The following is an 18,459-nucleotide window of genomic DNA, read 5'->3' on the forward strand; positions in this document are numbered from 1 at the left end:
TTAGGGGCGGACCCAAGGCATGTTGAGGGGGTTTTCGTTAAAAAATTACACTGTATATATAAGATAAATTTTTTAATTTATGTGTATATATTTAACATTGAACCCCCTGAGCATAAGCCAAAGGACTAGCTCAGTGGCAAATGGGGTTCAATATTTCGCTTTAGCTTGTCTCAGCTCGCGAGTTCGAATCCGAATAAGCACATTTGTTTTTATTAGCGTGTTTAATTTTTTTTGAACCCCTTCATAAAATTTCTGGGTCCGCCAATGAGAACAAGTCAATCAAATCCTTATTCTTATTATTTTCTGATTCAACAATTCCTCTCTTTCCATTTGTAGATACGCGCATTTGTACTCGATTTCCCCTTTCCCAATTCAATCGGAAACCCTAAATCTCTCTGTAGCAGAGCCGACGAGGACGAAGAAGAAGGTTCTAGAAATATGAGGAGAGTTTTCGGTGCTAAGAAACAAACGGAACCTCCTCCCTCCATTCAAGACGCATCTGATCGGGTACGTTGTTTCTTCCTAACAGACATTAACTCATCATTAATCCAATGCAATGGTCAACTTTGCTTATGTAGTTTGATTATGTAATTTATCAATTATGAAAACAAATGACAACATACAATTTGACTAATTTTCCATTGGAGCTAAATTGAATTAGATTAATTCAATATTTGAAATTTAGATGTTTGAAAACTGTGCGGAAAAATTATAAGTTTTATTAGTCTTTTTCTCATATTAATATGATGAAAAAATATAGTAGATCAAAATCCATATACGAATCGAGACAAGTAAAAGTGAAAGAAGTGAGTATGGTGCAAGTTTTGAATTTTGAGATATGGAGATTGGATTAATTGACAATTTTGTAGTTAATACATATACGGAAAAAAAATGTTAATTTTTTTTTTTAGGGGTAGGGGATTACTAGGTGGGAATTGAACTCTCGCCAATAAGGTGATAGTTCGTAGTCAACCAATTGAGCTACTAAGATAACCCATATATGAAAACTTCAAATCTAGTGAGTTTAGATTTCTATGGTTTTTTCATTTTCCTAGATTATGGATCACTGGAGTGGATTCTGTAGTGTTTTATGAAATGTTGGATTTTTATATCATTGTGCTCTTTCTAATTCTCTGCACGTGATATCTGATTTTAGTATCTGTTCTTATTTGTACAGATCAATAAAAGAGGTGACACCGTGGAGGAGAAAATCAAGAAGCTTGATGTTGAACTTGCAAGCTACAAGGAACAGCTAAAGAAGACCCGGCCAGGTCCAGCTCAGGAAGCTGTAAAAGCTCGAGCAATGAGAGTTTTGAAGCAAAAAAGAATGTGAGTCTTATCCTTTTTTAAGAGTGCAGTGGTTTTTAAATTGGCTGGTTGAGCATCAAATTGACTGCTTTGTGGATGAGTGTCTAGTCACGTTGGAGGTCAAATAACATTTAGCTGCTGAGATAATTGAGCTATTTAAAGACAGCTAATCAGTGTTCTTTTCTCTCTCTCTTGATGATAAAGAAATTATGTTGCAGGCAAATAAAGTGCTGAAAGCACCAAACAAATACATCTGTGGAGATACCTTGATGAACCATAATATGAGAGAGAAAACATTGTGTTTAACGGCTTTTTAAAATAAAGTCTAGTTCTTGAAAGAGTTTGTGGTTACTTTATTAAAAAAGGCGAAATTGGAAGAGCTTGTGATTGAATTGAGGACTGGTCCTTATAATAGTTCCTACTTGGGATACTCACGGAGTTGCATCCGGCTAAAAAAAAGAGATTTCTTGTAAAAACACTAGCCCTGCCGAGTTCATAATGAGAATATTCTCATCAACGAATTTTTTTGATTCTATGTACTGTACTTAAATTTATTTATTTTTTAAAAAAGAGAGGCTGACTTCTGAGGCTATTTGTGATTAATCTATTCACTCCACCTGGATTGTATCTGAAGTAAAAGTAGATAGAACACACCCACTAATGTTGGTGAATATTCTGTTCTCCTTGCAACATTCCTCTTAAGTTTTGCTTCTGTTTGTGGTGAAAATTATATTTTCAGGCACTGCTTAGGCATAGTTTTCTCCAAACTGAGAAAAATTCTTGCTTTTTTGACAAGCTTATAGTTTATATGTTGATCTATTGTTTACAATGCATAATCTCTTTTGTTCGAATATCCAACAGGTATGAAGGCCAACGTGATATGCTCTTCAATCAGACGTACAACCTAGATCAAGTTTCATTTGCAGCTGAGGGCATTAAAGATGCTCAGCAAACAGTATGTTCTATGGAGTCATGCTTTTTTCAGATATCTAGTTTTCTCCCATTTCATTTATGAATTGCCTAATTCCTAAAGCTGTTATATGCACTATACCTGTAGGAAACTTGTCAATTGTTAGTTCTGATATTCCAAGTATCTGAAAGCGTCATTGGACCTTTTGTGTTCGAAGTTCATAATACTTAATGTGTGTTAGCATGCAAAGCTTAGCACTCTTCTTTTAACAAAAAGCATACAAACATTATTTTCTTTACCAATCCATGGTAGTTAAATTGATACTGTTTTAACTTGAGTATGATAACGAAATTTTGGAGTCTCTCACAAGTCTGATTCACTGATACGTTTATCAAGTGAATGTTATATGTGGAAATGAATGGCTGCTATGTTAGACTATTAAACTCATGGTCATCCTTTGTAATCAATAATTATTAGTTTTTTCGAGTCATTTGGGCTATTATCAATTTACCGTAAAGTGTATCTTCTTCTATATAGCACCCCACAGGGCACAGTCAAGGCTTGTCAGACAAAGCTAATTCTGTAACTTAATTGGAACCTGCTGCCTACGTCCCTACAGATGGGGAGGACAACCCAATTATCACGAAAACAGATTTCTTTATACGTCCTATAGTTTATATACTACCATTTTATCCCATGTTGGACATTTGTTGTTTGAAGATACAATTGAACCATTGGAGTCATTTATATACAGTTGAATTTGCCATTATAAGTTGGTTCTGTTTCTCCAGATGTCAGCTTTGAAGTCCGCAAACAAAGACTTGAAAGGAATGATGAAGACAGTGAAGATTCAAGATATAGATGTATGTCTCCTCATTGTGGTTATATGTTTTAGTAACCTTGTGCATTTATCCTCGTTCATTTCTGAAACTTTCACGGCTGCTAATTGTGATATTATTACGTGAAAACATAGAACCTACAAGATGAAATGATGGACTTGATGGATGTGAGCAACGAAATTCAAGAGTCTCTTGGTAGAAGCTACAGTGTGCCAGATGACATTGATGAAGATGAACTCCTGGGTGGTAAGCTTAAGTAGCAATACATTTAGACAGAGAAGTAAAAATGCATGTCAGATGAGCTCTTAACTTATTACTTTTAATGCAGAGCTTGATGCTCTGGAGGCCGACATGGATACTGAAGTCGAAGGAGTCCCCTCATATCTTCAACCAGACAAGGAGCCCGATTTGAATGCAGAGCTTAGCCTACCATCAGCACCAACAGGGCATGCACCAATGCCAGCTGGCAACCAGGTAAAGTCAAATGTAGTATGACATAGTAAGTTAACAATTATGTTAAAATGCTGACTTTTTTTTTCATTTACTTGTGATGCACAGGCTTATGATGAGCTGGGATTACCTGCTGTTCCTCGTGCATCAATTCGAGGTTAAGGGATTAGTGGGATATTGTTGATATCTTCTTTTGGGATTATTCTTTGTTTATTGGGGAAATCCTGGTGTAAACATTAGTGTGCAGAATATATATTCATTATTGTTGTTTCCAAATGACACTGTTGATTTATTTTGTAATAATGGTCATAATGCTTGAATTGTATATGCACATTCAGTATATCTTTATCCTACATCAACAAAGAAAAGAAATCACGTGTTAATATTTAGGAATTTGTGATGTGCTGCAAAGATTATCAAACTCCTTGTGCCTTGTTTGGCTATGGATATTTTACATTTTTAATGAAACCTTTGGTATACCTGTATAGAAACTGCCTTGCATTCAATAGAAAAATCATTTCACTGTTTTAACTGAGTCCTGATGTATGTATTCATATTTTGCACCTTAAAATATGGATGGGGCTACTGAAAATTTAAGATCCACATAACATTTTAAAAATAAAAGATAGGGATGTGGGAGACATAATGGATTTTGAATAAAGACTACCAAGTTTTTTAACTTGCATATTAAGATAGTGTGACCTATAGGTCACGATTCGAGTCAAGGAAACTGTCACTAATACTTGTCTATGTCACACCTCTTGAGGTGGGGCCTTCCCCAAATACAACGTGAACAAGGAATGTTTTGTGCACTGAGGTATCCTTTGTTAATACCGTCAAGTCATCAAATGTTACGACAGTATATTCACTGTTATTGTCTTAATCCTAGAAGTTCCTATTTGGAACATACTACATTCTAAAGAGGATTTACACGCTGAGTCTGAAGGAGTTTCACCTACGTTCCTACTACTCAGAAAACTGTAGTAATTCAAGAGTTGCAACAAACCCTTGACTTCTAGAAGGGATGCATTTATTAGATAAATGATCGAAGTGGGCTCCTGCAGGATATTATCATGAAGAAAAGGTGTCCAACAAGATCAACTTCCTTTTAGTTGAGATCCAGTTTTCTGAAGTCCAGCATCTGCCAAGCTGTATCCGAACCAGTTATCTCAGTAGCAGAACTCAGCCTGAAGTTGGTGCTCAGCTTACCATTGCGAGAATGCGCTAAACATTTCAATCTTTCCAATTCTTTCCTCAATGACCTGTACTGAGCTGCATCGAGTTTCAAAACGACAAAGAATCAGATTATGAAAATATCCCTTGGCTTCACCGCTCTATTTAAACTACAACGTCATCAAAGATATCTACTACCAACCCTCAACCAAGGAAAAGTTTTGAGTGCACAAATAACACTAAAGTGAAAAGAATATCACTGGTAGATCAACCAATATGAAGTTAAATAAAGATAGACGAATACAATGAAACTAGCTCAGAATTGCAATGGAATATTTGACTCTGGGCAGCTACAACTTACTCTATCCATAATATTTGGATATGATTTTTTTGCAATCCAATGTCGGAGTAGGCAGATAAAGAGAAGTTAGAATTTCAAAACTTTTGGTAGTTTGCTAACTCATGAACGATCGAGGCAAATAGGAAAGAAGACAAGTCCAAAGCAGTTAATTGGTTGCCTTCACAATAATATGGAGTAACTGATCCCACCATAGTTAAGTTGTTCCCAAATGAGGGGAAAAGAAAAAGAAAAACACTAGCAGTTATAAGTAGCTAATTGAACTCGCTGTCGAATAAAGTATTAAGGATTGATTGATTGAGCTAAAGATATACCACTCACCATCAATAATGACTTTTTCTTGCTGAAGTCTGAGCATCTGTTGCTTTAGCTCTCTATTCTCCATTGATAAAGTAACACGTTGCTGAAGTAGAGAAGCAACTTTGGCAGTTAAATCTGACTCTATAGCCTGTATTGAAAACGAATGAAGTTGAGCACCATATTACTTTGTCTGCAACACCAAATATTGTTTTGCTTGCAAAAGCACAACTGTTCATTTGAAAGTACTTTGTCTAGCATTTGGGATACCAAAGATTGTTGCGATATGAACAGTCTCTAACCCACACAGTAATGTTATCAGCTAAGGGTTCGTTTGGTACGAGGGATAAGAGATAACTAATCTCGGGATAAATTTTAGGATGAGTTTATTCCATGTTTGCTTGGGATAAAATCGCGGGATAAGTTATCCCGAGATAACTTGTTCCCCAACCAAACGATCCCTAAGATTTGAAACAATCTCAATTATTACGAAACTATTTGATTTGATAATAGTATTTGGGTCAACAATGATTATTGCATTTTGAACAGTGTATTCTCCGCAGACAGCAAAGGCATTAACTTTAGGATTCTAAAAGTCCAAACTCATGAACACATTATTTTATTCATAGCATGGTTTTCGCTCAAGTCAATCTCAATGTGATTAATCAACAATTGACAAGTAGCCATGGAAACTTCATTTTTACAAGGAAAGTTGAAACATTTTGTCTCTGCAATTCTTTAATGTTCAGCTGTAGTGTTACACGGGAAGCTCAACACGTATATTCATGATGAATTCAGTAAATTCTTTAAAAGTCACATTGATGTAACAGTAAGTAGCAAAGTACCTCATATGTGTTGACAGTTCTCTCTAGTTCAGCTATATATTGAAGTTTACGGAATCTCGACCTCTGTCCAGGATGCCTGTGTACAAATTCCAAAATAGTTGTCAAGCGTTGTACTCTTCTCGAGAAAACAATCGTCTCAGAATGAAATAAATCCTCCTGATATGTGAGTCTTGAAAATAATATGGAACAAGAGCACACTCTTAAGGCCTAAGCGTGCTTGCAATGTTATTAGTATAAGAGTTTTTATTAATTCATATTAAATAAAAATTGAGAATAGTTTATAAAGAAAAATAGTTGGGACAACTTCTAAGTAAAGTTTGACGGAAAATAATAGGAATAATAGATGGAATAAAGATAATACAACATCAAAGCAATATCATCTGTTTATCTTTTGAAATGGAAACTCATCTGTTACCTACCAGTATGTTGGGATACAATTGGTCATGAATTTCATAAGATGCTGCTTTTCACAAATCCCCACATACCCCAGACAATTGCATTGTTAACTCTATCCTTAGTAGCAGTAGTAATTAGGAACATGCGCAATTTTGGGCTTAGAATTACAGGTGACTGGACAGTTCTCAATGGGTTTTGATAGCATAGACGATCTAACTACTAACAATTAAACTTTCAAGTGAATTCACCGACTTAATCAACCAATTAACAAGAATTGAGCAGAGACACGTTAGTCACGCGCTGAAAGGAACTGAGAGAGATATTTATGCAAAATTTTATAGTATTTTCATTCCACTGAGAAGAGTTTGTCAAGACCATTCTTGAAAACTGAACAACAGGACAAACCTTCTTTTCAGCACCTAATAGGGTCATCAATTTCCAATAATGCAAGAGATTTAACTATTAAATAGTTGTTAAAAGGTCATAGAAGCTTTTCTAGGCCACATGTCTAAGCGAATAAGAAGCATTTCAGCAATTTGAGTAGCAAAATGGAAATTCTCTTAAGATATAGAAGAAACCAATAGGGCATCACTTTTAATAGGACGGTAAAATCCAGGAACCACTTGGCTCACAAAGCTAACATTTGCAAATTGACATTTTATACCTAGTTTCATGAAATTCAAAGGCAACATTCTTTATTAAATAGACAATATTTTTCGAAACTGGTAACTGTATCAACACTTCATGATGCACGAAACAGTACATGGATTGTACTGAAACCATAAGTGCATAATTACAAGTCAAAAGGTCCTTTTGCAGGAGAATGTCAGTTGACCATGTAGAGCAAATTACACACGGGAAGATCACTAAAACAAAATGTGTCTATTATTGTTTTCTCTAGAAATACGAAACTACTCATATGAGCTAAGTCAATGAGAACTAATAGTGTATGGTTTCCATTTAAACAAACTGCCATGATATCTTTATAAGTTCCCAGTTCATACTAATGGTAGTTTTTATTTCCTGAACAATTAGCAAGCTAGAGTTCGTATCAAAAGACAATACCAAGAGATCCTGCCACCATACAAAAGGAATAGACTAGAAAATTAGCCGTTATCTAGGGAGATAAGATGCATGCCTCCATATATTCAGGAAACATTTTCGCAATGATGTTGCTCTACCACGGAATATGAACACAATTATCAAGTGAAAAGCAGATGTAGATAATACATTGCCGACTATGATGAATAATCTTGGAAGTAAACATAAGAGTATGGAATCTAACCGTTTCATTGGCTTTGCCTCAGCACTGACATCATCAGCTGCACCAGAAGCATTTACCACTGACTCCGATTGTGCAGCTCCAGATACAGAAATACACCTATCTAAATATTGTAAAGGGTTTGGAGACACATATTCTGATAATGCTGAAACTATAGCATTCTCTGCAAAGGTTATATTGCTCTTTCCACGGGGCGAATTAGGACCATAGATACAATTAGTCTTTGAACTACTATCCGATTCACAAGAAGCATTGGATTCAGTTTCGTCAAACTTATCAAAGCCTTCCAATGAAACAAGACCATCTAAAAGTGTCAAAGAATCACTAGCTGATCTCCTATGCAATATGCCACTAGAATTTGAGCCCGAATCATTCAGCAGCTCATCAAGCCATGCAGGCTGCTCTTCTAAGATAAAGCTTTGGGAAATAGATTTTTGATGTCGAGGAGGCAACGGGTTATGTTGGTGTGGTGGTGGGCTAAAAGGGTCTTGAACGGGGAAAGTTAGTGGTTTCTTCTGAAATGGGCAGCGAGGCGGAAGATGAGCTTGCCTTGACATGGTGAACTTAACTACTAGGTGACCCTATGATTTTCTTTTTGATACCTTCACAACAGAATCTAACACAACAGGTCTTCCTCCCATGTTTCTGCCACCATCTTATTACCTAATTTCTACAAGAAGTTTTACAAAGCATGAAAATCAGTAATCACATTTTGTGAAGAAAAAAAAAAGTAGTACTAAAAAAGCTATCAAAAATTCCATGAGAACAGAAAATCCAAGAATTTTATATTGGAGTATCAAACCAAGCAAAAGTGTAAACCAAGAAAATCAATTGCTGGAAACACACATAAGATATTGTGACAATTGAGAATCTGAATTTGTTCCCTTTTTTTCCATAATACAGATATTATTGCTCAAATAATGAGCCTATTTTGTTTCCAATGTTAAAACATGAGCCAAAGGAAGCAAAAGAGAAACATCCATTAAATCGTCCATCAAATAGCAAACTAACAACATATCCAATGTAATCATACAAGTGGGGTCTCGAGAGGCTAGAGTATACACATAACTTACCCCTATCTTAGTTAGAGAAATTGTTTTCGACAAACCCTCACTTCAAGGAAAATCATATCAAAAAACAAATAACGAAAGTGAAAAAATCATGTCAAAATACTAAGAAAGCATGACAAAGCATTCCGAAAACAAAAAAAAATAACAGTAAGAGACGAACAGCAAACCAGGAAACCAGAAATATAAATATGCAGAAAAAGGAGGAGCTTTGAAATTACAAATTAAACAATCTACATTCCCCATTGATTAAACACCATAAAGAATACATGAAATTGGATTCTCTTAACTTACCAACAAACATTAAAACCCTCAAGATTAAACAACTAAAGGAACAAAGAAAAAAGAACATAAGCAAAACTGTTACAAACTGGCCAAAACTAAAAACCCCACAAAAATGTAGCACAAAAATTGTATCTTTTTCTTGAATTCTTGAGATATTTTTCTGAGCATACCTTCTTTCATGGTGGGAATTTTTTTATTTTCTTTTTTGGGGTGGGGGGGTGGGGTTCTTGATGAGTGAGAGGAAAAAGAGAGGAGCTTTGAGAGTTCAAGCAAAATGCAAAAATAGAAATGCCAATGCTATTAGTAGCAGCCTCTCTCTCTCACACAACACTGTGCAAGTTGATGGGGTGACTTTTTATGGGTGATTTTAGATACGGATACAATAACACAGTGACCAGTCACAGCCCCATTACTCCTCAAATTTTCCCAATTTACTAAATGGACAATGTTCATGTAGGGATATTGTCATACGCACCGTTTTTTTCCATCTCAAAATAAATGTTCTGAATATCAAATTTAATAACAATATCAATAATATATTCAATGAAATCCCATTAAGTAAGATTTGAAAAAATAGAATATATGCAGATATTATCACTATTTAGCATACAAAGAGCTAATATATATATATATATATATATATCTTTCGTTCTATTTTAGTTGTCATGATTTCCTTTTTGAGAGTCAAACTATATAAACTTTGACTAACATTTTAAGATATAATATTTTATCATATTAATATAAAAAAAGTTATAACTTATAATACTTTTCGTATAGTTTTTGAATATTTCAATTTTTATTTTATAATATTGAGTTAAAGTAATATAATTTAACTTTAAAAATTAGTTAAATTAACTTTAAAAAAGCGTAACATGATAACTAAAATGGTACGAAGGGAGTATATATTATTATTATTATTACTTATCTTGAATTGACACTTATTTTAAGAGAAAAAAGTTTTTGTTTTTTGCTAAATTGACACTAGGGAGTACTATTTGGTAGCTTTGAGTTGTTCACAGCTCATCTTCACTTTTTCTTTGTTAGCGTAGAAATTTTCACCTTGCCTCTTTTTGCCATTTGCCTTTTTCTTTCTTTTTTTTTTGGGGGGTTTGGGGGGTGTGAAAAAAAAAAATTAAATGTACTTTGTGATATAAAAATATGGAATAATGCATAACTACCTCGAATTATGATCGAAATTTCATCAATATACTTTAATTTAATTATGGTTTCATACCTACCCTTCCCCAAAACTTATTTTTTTGCATTTTCATACACTTTTTGTGTTGATGTGGCATTTTTAATCAAGTAAGTTGGTTGTGTTTGTACACACATGCTACCATATCACCAAATTTTTATTTTTATTTTTTTAAAAAAATAAAAAATTTAAATCTTTTATTTTCTTTATCTTGTATTTAAATTAAGTTAATACACATAATTTTATTTTTAAAAAATCTTTGAATTTAAACCTTTTTTTTTATTTTTTACCTTTATTGTTGTCTTTTCTCTTTTATTTTTCTATTGATTTTATTTGCTCTTTTTATTTTCTTTGTCTTTCTTTTTTATTTGATTACAAATTTAATTTTAAATGTCTTGTATTTAAATTAAGTTAATTTTGAATGAACATCAAACTAAGTGGAAAAAAACAAATAAAATATTAAAATTAAAGGACACTTTTTAGTTATTTTTAAAAAAACATATCCATATAAGTTTTTAAAAATAATTAAAAGTGAAAAAATAAGAAATTAAAAAAAAAGTTTTAAGTGAGGAAGAAGTTAAAATAAATATTTTACATAAAAAGAAATAAAAATAATTAAATATATATAAGTTTTAATATCAATAATTATGTGTACGAACTAATTATAAAGTTACCAATTAGAAAATGATATGTGTCCAATTTTTTTCACTCATCACTGTCTTCAAGAGAGTGTGTACACTATATGTGGCACATCAGCTTTTAGGGTGTATTTATTTTAATTTAAAATAATTTAGGGGGTAATAGGACCTTAGTTAAGTCAAGTTGTGTCGATGAAATTTTGATTATAGTTTAGGGGGTAATTATGCATTATCCCTAAAAATATTATGCAATATAATTTAAATATATGTATATTATATTTGGGAGGGAAATACTATATATAATGTATTAATCTTGTATAATAGTATATAAAGGTACTTAACACAAATATGGAGTAAATCGAATATGAAAAAATGAATATCTTTGATCACTTTCATTATTAAATACGTTTTTTTCATATACCTTACTTACTTTGATCTAGTGTTGCACAACATGAAAAAATAAATAAAAAATTTCTCCACCTGAATTCGAATCCTATTAGGAATACATCAAACCAACACAAGATCTTCTAATTTTGAGAATTATATTCCTATACATTCTCTTCTATTTGATTATTTATTCTATTCTAAATCACTAAGAAAAAAAGTGAAAATAAAGATGTTGAAATTATCATTTATTCTAGATGAATTATAATGCAAAAGAAAATTCTAGGGAGAATTAAGAGTTGAGTAGAGATGAACTCTAATTTTCATATATAAACAAATGAGTACTACACAGCTATATAGAGTTTTAACTAAGTCATCTCTTAGAATTAACTATCCTAACTAACTTGTATAACAATAATTAGTTAAGTCTCTAATTCTGTTAGAGTAGCACATGGTCTTCACGTGACCTCATCTTCAATACTCCCTCTCAAGCTGGCATGTGTGAAGATGTTCAACACTCCCAGCTTGGACATTAAGTACTTGTGTTTTGTTCTAGGCAATCCTTTTGTTAGAATATCTGTCAGTTGTTCATTCGAACCAATATGCAAGGTTCTTATCATTTCTTGTTGAATTTTCTCTCGTATAAAATGACAATCGATTTCAATATGCTTGTTCCTTTCATGATACAATGGGTTTGATGCTATTTGCAAAGCAACCTTGTTATCACAGTAAAGATCAATGGGTACTTATACTTCTGTTCCCAATTCTTTAAACAGTCCCACAAGCCATACTAACTCTGACACGACTGTGGCCATACTCTTATATTCAGATTCTGCAGATGAACAAGATACAGTATTCTGCTTCTTTGATTTTCACAAAATTAATGAATCTCCATGTTTAATAAGAAATTTTGTCACTGACTTCCTTATGTTTGGGCATGATGCACAACCTGCATCACACTATGTTGTCAACTTGTTTCTCCTTTTGATGCTCATAAGTATTCCAAGTCCTGGTTCTCTTTTTATGTATCTCATTCTCAAAGCAACTTTCCAATGTGACCTTTTTGGTTCTTGCAAGAACTGACCCAGTGTTTAGACTGCAAATGCAATGTCCAACCTGGTAATGGTAAAATATAATAGTTTTTCTATCAGTCTTGATACTTGTCTTTGTCAACTAGCACATCATCTTGTGATTCACCAATCACTTTATCAAGCTCTGTGGTAGTATATTTGTGATTGCACTCCAAGGATGTCCAGCTTGACTTTCCTACACTAAGCCCAATTCTGAGATAAGCCCAAGTGTATATTTTCTTTGGTTCATAAGAATTCCTTTGTCAGATCTATTGAATTCAATTCCCAAAAAATATTTCAGTTCCCCTAAATCTTTGAGCTTAAAAGTTTGGTAAAGTGATTCCTTGGTTTGTTGGATATGTGTTAGGCTATTTTCTGTTACCAGCATATCATCCACATAGACAAGGATTATCACAATATTGTCTCCTTTCATCATAGTAAACAAAGAGTAATCCAACACACTCTGAGTAAATCCCTGCTGAACAAGAGCCTCTGTTAACTTCATATTCCACTGCCTGCTTGCTTGCTTCAATCTATAGAGGGACTTCATAAGTCAGCATACCTTGCTAGTAGACTCCCCCTGGCTTGTGAAGACCTTAAGAAGGTGTATATAGACTTCATCAAATAAATCACCATGAAGAAAAATATTATGTACATCTAGTTGGTGTATGGGCCATCCTACAGCAGCAGCAAGAGAAATATCTGATCTCACAGTCACAATCTTCACAACTGGGGAGAAGATTTCCCCCTAGTCTGAGCCTTCTTTTTGATTGTATCCTTTGGCAACCAAGTATGCCTTGAGACTTTCAACACCACCATTGGCTTTGAGTTTTATCTTGTAAATCCATTTAGAATTAATAGGAACTTTGCCTTGGGGTAGAGGAACCAACTCCCAAATCTTGTTGACATCAAAGGCCTGAGTTTTTGCCTTCATTGCATCAACCTATCTACTATCTTTGGAAGCTTCAAGAAAGGATTTAATCTCTACTAAGACTGAAAAACAAGTGAGATAGTATTTATGCTGAGGTTTTAAATAAATATAGTATATAGAGTGGCTAATAGAATGTGGTAGAGAGGATTTATGGTCTGGAAGAGGAGTTTGATAATCAATAAGCCATAAATGAGCTTTTTTGGTTCTGATAGATCTCCTTATCTCAAGAGTAGAAAAAGCAGGAATAGAAATAGATACAACAATACTGTTAGTAGGAGGGACAAGAGGTTCAATAACAAGTACAACATAAGGAGAATCAGATGGTGTAGGAATATCAAGAGAAGAATTAGAGGGTATATAAGAGTGTGGAACAAATAAAGGATCAATTGTCTCTTTGTCCTTGAAGGGAAAGACACATTCTTTGAAAAATGACATCTCTGTTCACAAAGAAACTGTGTTTAGCAAGATCATATAGAACATAGCCTTTAGTAACTTCTGAGTATCCCATTATCACAGCCGGTATAGACATGGCCTCAAACTTATCATAAAGATTCATCCATTCGGTAAATCATAAACATTAGAGAGTTCTTAGATCAGTGAGACTAGGCTTTTTCTTATGGAATACATCATAAGGAGACGATCCTTTGAGGACACTAGAAGGTAGCTTGTTTATCACATCATCTGTGGTATGGATCTTTTGACAATCTCTAACATATGTCTATGTTATTTTCTGCAAATACCATTTTATTGGAAATTGTATACACAGGTTTTCTGACAGATAATCCCAGGAGAATTGAATAAGGAAGCACATCCTTCATTAACAAACTCTGTCTTATTATCAATTTTAATAATTTTAATAGATCTTTCAAACTGAGTTTGAACAAGTTGAATGAAGTTTCTCGATATCACTATTACATTACTTTTGAATTTAAGCAGATAAAGCCAAGTAATTCTAGAGTGATCATCAATAATAGTGATTCTAGAGTGATCATCAACTTGTTCAAACTCAATATGTAGTAATTGAAATATCTCATCAGATCTACTAGCATTAGTGGTAAAAGGTAGTCTAGTGTGTTTAGCTAATGGACATATAGAACAATTATGTAGTTGTTATTTAAAGACTTCATGTGATATAGAAAATACTTGTTGTATAACTCCAATGGATGCATGTCCAAGTCATCTATGCCACAACTGAATGTCTAACTTCTGTGTAGATGCAGTTAGTCCAAAGCACTAGTGCATATCACCTTTAGTAGGATTTCTAGGAAGTAGGTATAAGCCATCTTGGTCTCTACCAATCTCCTTCACCACCCCATTATAAAGATCCTGAAAAATAACAAAGTTAGAAAAAATGACACTGAAAATTTTAACTCTTTAGTAATTTTAGACACTGATAGCAAGTTAAATTTTAAGTCAGAGATGAACAAAATATTTTTAAGTTGCCCTGTATGTAGTATCTTGCATATATCTATGTGTGTTAACTGTGTAATATCACCAATAGACAAGTGCACTATCTTAGCCTTTTTCCCTCTCAATTCCACCTTTTCATCCAATAATTTGACATTAGAGGTCATGTGATCGATGCACCAGAGTCAACTATTCATGCCTTTTTTATTGAATCTACTAAAAAAGTACGTGCATGTATACTACCTGCCATATTTGCTCTTAATGGTCCTTTAGTTGGAGGAGTATTCTCTACATCCAACATCTTCATGATCTTATTGTATTGCTGGAGTTTGAAGTGTGGTACAGCTGGGTCGATGAAGGTGTCATTCTTTGGTATTGTTTCTCTGTCAGCCTTGTCACCTATTATCCTTCTGTTAACCCTCTCAGGCACCAGGTTCTGTCTTTCAGGTTGCCATTTGTCCTCCATTATGTCATTATGTGCATTAACATGTGTGAATTTTTTTTTGAACTTGTAATCTGATGGATATCCCACCAGCCTATAACATATCCCACATGAGTTTTCTTTTATCTTGCTGTAATCATAGTAAGCATTAGGATTATAGCTACTCTTTTTGAACTTTTGAAATAGCCCGTGTCTTTCTTGTTCAGTTCTAGCAGTCATTAGGGTTGTTACTTCATTTTGTCCTCCATTTCCAGGCAAATTTGGCACCGACATCATGTTTATCTGATTTTTTCTTTCCATTAACATTGAGTAAGCTCTGTTTACAATGGGAACTGAATCCATCATTAGTAGCTAATCTCTTGCTTGCTCATAGGTCTCGTTGAGTCCCATTAGAAATTGTCATAATTTTTGGCGTTGTATGAATCCGACAAAGTCTCTCGATGTGCCACAACTACATCCAAGAATTTGTGCCAAACTATCAAACTTTGTCCACATTGATCGTAGCCTAGAAAAGTATGTTATAATCGTTGGTATCTACTTATGTAGTTGATAGATTCTAGATTCATCAATTTTATCAAATCGCTCATTCAAATCTCTTCATATCTCACATGCACTTGAAGAATAGACAATTCCACTGAGTAATTTCGATGATACACAGTTCATAATCTACAAAAACACCATCGCATTACACTTATTTCATAGATCGACTAAGTTTGGACCAAATGATTCTCATTTGCAAGATCCATTGACAAATCCTAATTTGTTAAGTCCTAGAATTTCTATCAGCATTGCACGATTCTAGATGGTGTAATTCTCCGATCCAGTAATCTGGATCGAAATCAGTATCGTTCTTGAATTATCATTAGACTGCAGAAACAGTGGATGATGTGACTCAACTTCTCTGGCAGTGTATTATCTGGAACAACTGCCATTGTTGCACTTCTTCTTTGATCTATTCCTTAGCTGAGTTCAGTGAATTATCTACTCTAACTTCTGTAAATCAAAGTCATATTCATGATTGTTAGCTCTGATACCATGTTGAAATTGCCATCTATTCTAGATGAATTGTAATGCAGAAGAAAATTCTAGTCAGAATTGAGAGTTGAGTAGAGATGAACTTTAATTTTCATATCTGTACAAATGAGTATTATATAGCTATATAGAGTTCTAACTAAATCATCTCTTATGATTAACTATTCTAACTAACTTGTATAACAATAATTAGTTAAGTTCCTAATTTTGTTAGAGTAGCACATGACCTTCACGTGATCCCATCTTCAATAAAAGACCTCTTGATTCTATTTATAGAAAAAAAATGAAAAAATTTAAATAACTTTTAATTAAAGAAAACCTGAGATGAGTAATTAATCTAGAATCCTCATGTTTGTAGAAAAAATAAGAAAACATGAGAATTCACAAGAGTAATATATAGTTTGAAGGTTCAATTAATTAAATAAAATAAAAATAAGTATAATGAAAATAAAATAAAATTCTAATCGATAAATTTTATAATGAGATATGCTCTATAATTAAATTAATAAACAAAGCAAATTAGGCGGTTTGATCAAAATAATATTTTATTTTAACTATAATTGTGAATGACTTGACAATTTCAATTTGAATCAACCAATCGACTTCTATATTTGTAGCATGATATTTATATTGGACTGGAAAAGATGGTCCGAAAGCTTCCTCTCTCGGAAGAGAGTCCAGTTGCAAAGAGAGAGAATAGGAGGCAAGAAGCAAGAAGGTAGAAAAAAGACAAAATAATAGTACACGACATAAATATTTTGTCTCAATAGATATAGAGCATAATTTTTTCTTTTTGTTTCTCCCAAATAAATTGTATTTTCTTAAGGCCCCAAGCTAATTAAGTAGCTTCTTTGGTCAAGTTCGTGAGAATTTAAAATTAGTTTTTGTTAAAAGTAGAATATTTATTTTAGGGAGTTGATGTTGTTGGCCTATTTTTTATAAACAAAATAAGCTGGTATTTGGTCATAGATTTTGAATATTCTTAACTTTATTTAAAATTTATGAAGTTGGAATTGAAAATAGAAGTTGTGTATGGTTATTCATTTTGTAAAGAATATTTGAAATAATGTTCCTGATTGAATATATTTAAATATAACTTCAAGTTGAATTTGAAAATTTTATGACCAGTAATTTTCAAATAAAATAAAAAATATTTTTTTTTAAAAAAGGAGAATAATATTTATAGCCAAACAAATCCTTAACTGTTTAGACACAGTAGAGAGTTAGAGAAGTTAGAAAAACAATTTTCTCAAGAAACACTTTTGGATATTTATCAAATGCAAAAGTGTTTTCGAAATTAATTCGTCAAGTATAAATTACTACTTTCCAAAATTAATTTTTGAAAAATATTTCTAATAATAATTATTTTTAAAAACTAATTAAACAAAGTATACAAATATTATATAACTTATAATTATAAAAAATAGTATTTCATTCTTATTCTCAAATTATTTATCATAATTTTTTTGCACGCTTTTAAAAAAATATTAATTAGGAGGAATTTTAAATTGTTTTATCCATCATGGTATTTGACTAATCATAATATCGCCTCATACTTGATCAGGTATTTGTAATCATTAAAAATAATTACTATTAAAGATAAAATGAAAAAAATAATATTTTTTAAAAACTTTTAAAATAAAAAATAACTTAAGATAACTATTTTTAAAAATTATAATTTGAGATAGAGTGAGTAATAGAAAAAAACGTTTCAAGAACTTTCTCCCCAATAATTGCCTCATTTTGTAAAAGAATTAGGGAATATATTCTGCATAACAAAGGGAATTTATTGGATGGAAAAGAAAACACTTTATTAAAATATAAAAACCAATAGGATGATTATCATCAATATAATATCATTGATATCCCCTAGTCATAAGGCCCACGTTATCATGGTACGACCGTTCATTTAATATAAAATCAACGAGTAGATTTCCTCTCTTCTTTTTTAAATCATAAGCAAAAGATTTAAATCGTTTATCAAATTTAAATGTTACATTCGTTTTTTACGAGGAACGATGAGGATATAACTTAAGTTATTAATTTTATCATTCATGCCTAAAAAATCTTTTATTTTGCAAAGATAACAAGAAAAACATATTCTATATATGATAAATAATCATTTTGTTAAATAATTAACTTTTGTTAAC

General features: G+C 32.6%; 2 protein-coding genes across 3 annotated transcripts; one reads left to right on the plus strand and one right to left on the minus strand.

The window, feature by feature from the left end:
• The first annotated feature begins 266 nt into the window (after positions 1–266).
• Positions 267–3,896, plus strand: LOC129900342 (vacuolar protein sorting-associated protein 60.1-like). Its single transcript, XM_055975307.1, has 7 exons — positions 267–507; positions 1,178–1,329; positions 2,170–2,263; positions 3,010–3,081; positions 3,192–3,303; positions 3,386–3,531; positions 3,616–3,896. The coding sequence occupies exons 1-7, from the start codon at positions 439–441 to the stop codon at positions 3,667–3,669; spliced, it is 699 nt and encodes a 232-aa protein (XP_055831282.1). The 5' UTR covers positions 267–438; the 3' UTR covers positions 3,670–3,896.
• A 194-nt stretch (positions 3,897–4,090) lies between these two features.
• On the minus strand, positions 4,091–9,666 carry LOC129900331 (basic leucine zipper 6). 2 transcript variants are annotated; one of them, XM_055975286.1, is made up of 5 exons: positions 9,381–9,666; positions 7,862–8,528; positions 6,181–6,256; positions 5,360–5,486; positions 4,091–4,779 (listed from the first exon to the last, which is right to left on the minus strand). In XM_055975286.1, the coding sequence occupies exons 2-5, from the start codon at positions 8,413–8,415 to the stop codon at positions 4,616–4,618; spliced, it is 921 nt and encodes a 306-aa protein (XP_055831261.1). In that variant the 5' UTR covers positions 8,416–8,528; positions 9,381–9,666; the 3' UTR covers positions 4,091–4,615. The 2 variants fall into 2 exon arrangements, with proteins under 2 accessions (XP_055831261.1, XP_055831271.1); XM_055975296.1 differs by lacking the exon at positions 9,381–9,666 and having other exon boundaries at positions 7,862–8,648.
• Positions 9,667–18,459: the final 8,793 nt, after the last annotated feature.

Source organism: Solanum dulcamara, chromosome 1 (genome assembly GCF_947179165.1).
Source record: "Solanum dulcamara chromosome 1, daSolDulc1.2, whole genome shotgun sequence".
Taxonomy (NCBI): Eukaryota; Viridiplantae; Streptophyta; class Magnoliopsida; order Solanales; family Solanaceae; genus Solanum; species Solanum dulcamara.

What these genes read in the sequence shown, in the direction of transcription:
- LOC129900331 (XM_055975286.1), bottom strand. Translation starts at nt 8,415, where the DNA reads ATGTCAAGGCAAGCTCATCTTCCGCCTCGCTGCCCATTTCAGAAGAAA. An exon ending in GAGGCAAAGCCAATGAAACG is followed by an intron (nt 6,257 to 7,861) that starts GTTAGATTCCAT and finishes ATTTGTACACAG; the next exon opens with GCATCCTGGACAGAGGTCGA. An exon ending in AGAAAAAGTCATTATTGATG is followed by an intron (nt 4,780 to 5,359) that starts GTGAGTGGTATA and finishes AACTCGATGCAG; the next exon opens with CTCAGTACAGGTCATTGAGG.
- LOC129900342 (XM_055975307.1), top strand. Translation starts at nt 439, where the DNA reads ATGAGGAGAGTTTTCGGTGCTAAGAAACAAACGGAACCTCCTCCCTCC. An exon ending in TGAAGATTCAAGATATAGAT is followed by an intron (nt 3,082 to 3,191) that starts GTATGTCTCCTC and finishes GTGAAAACATAG; the next exon opens with AACCTACAAGATGAAATGAT. An exon ending in CAATGCCAGCTGGCAACCAG is followed by an intron (nt 3,532 to 3,615) that starts GTAAAGTCAAAT and finishes TGTGATGCACAG; the next exon opens with GCTTATGATGAGCTGGGATT.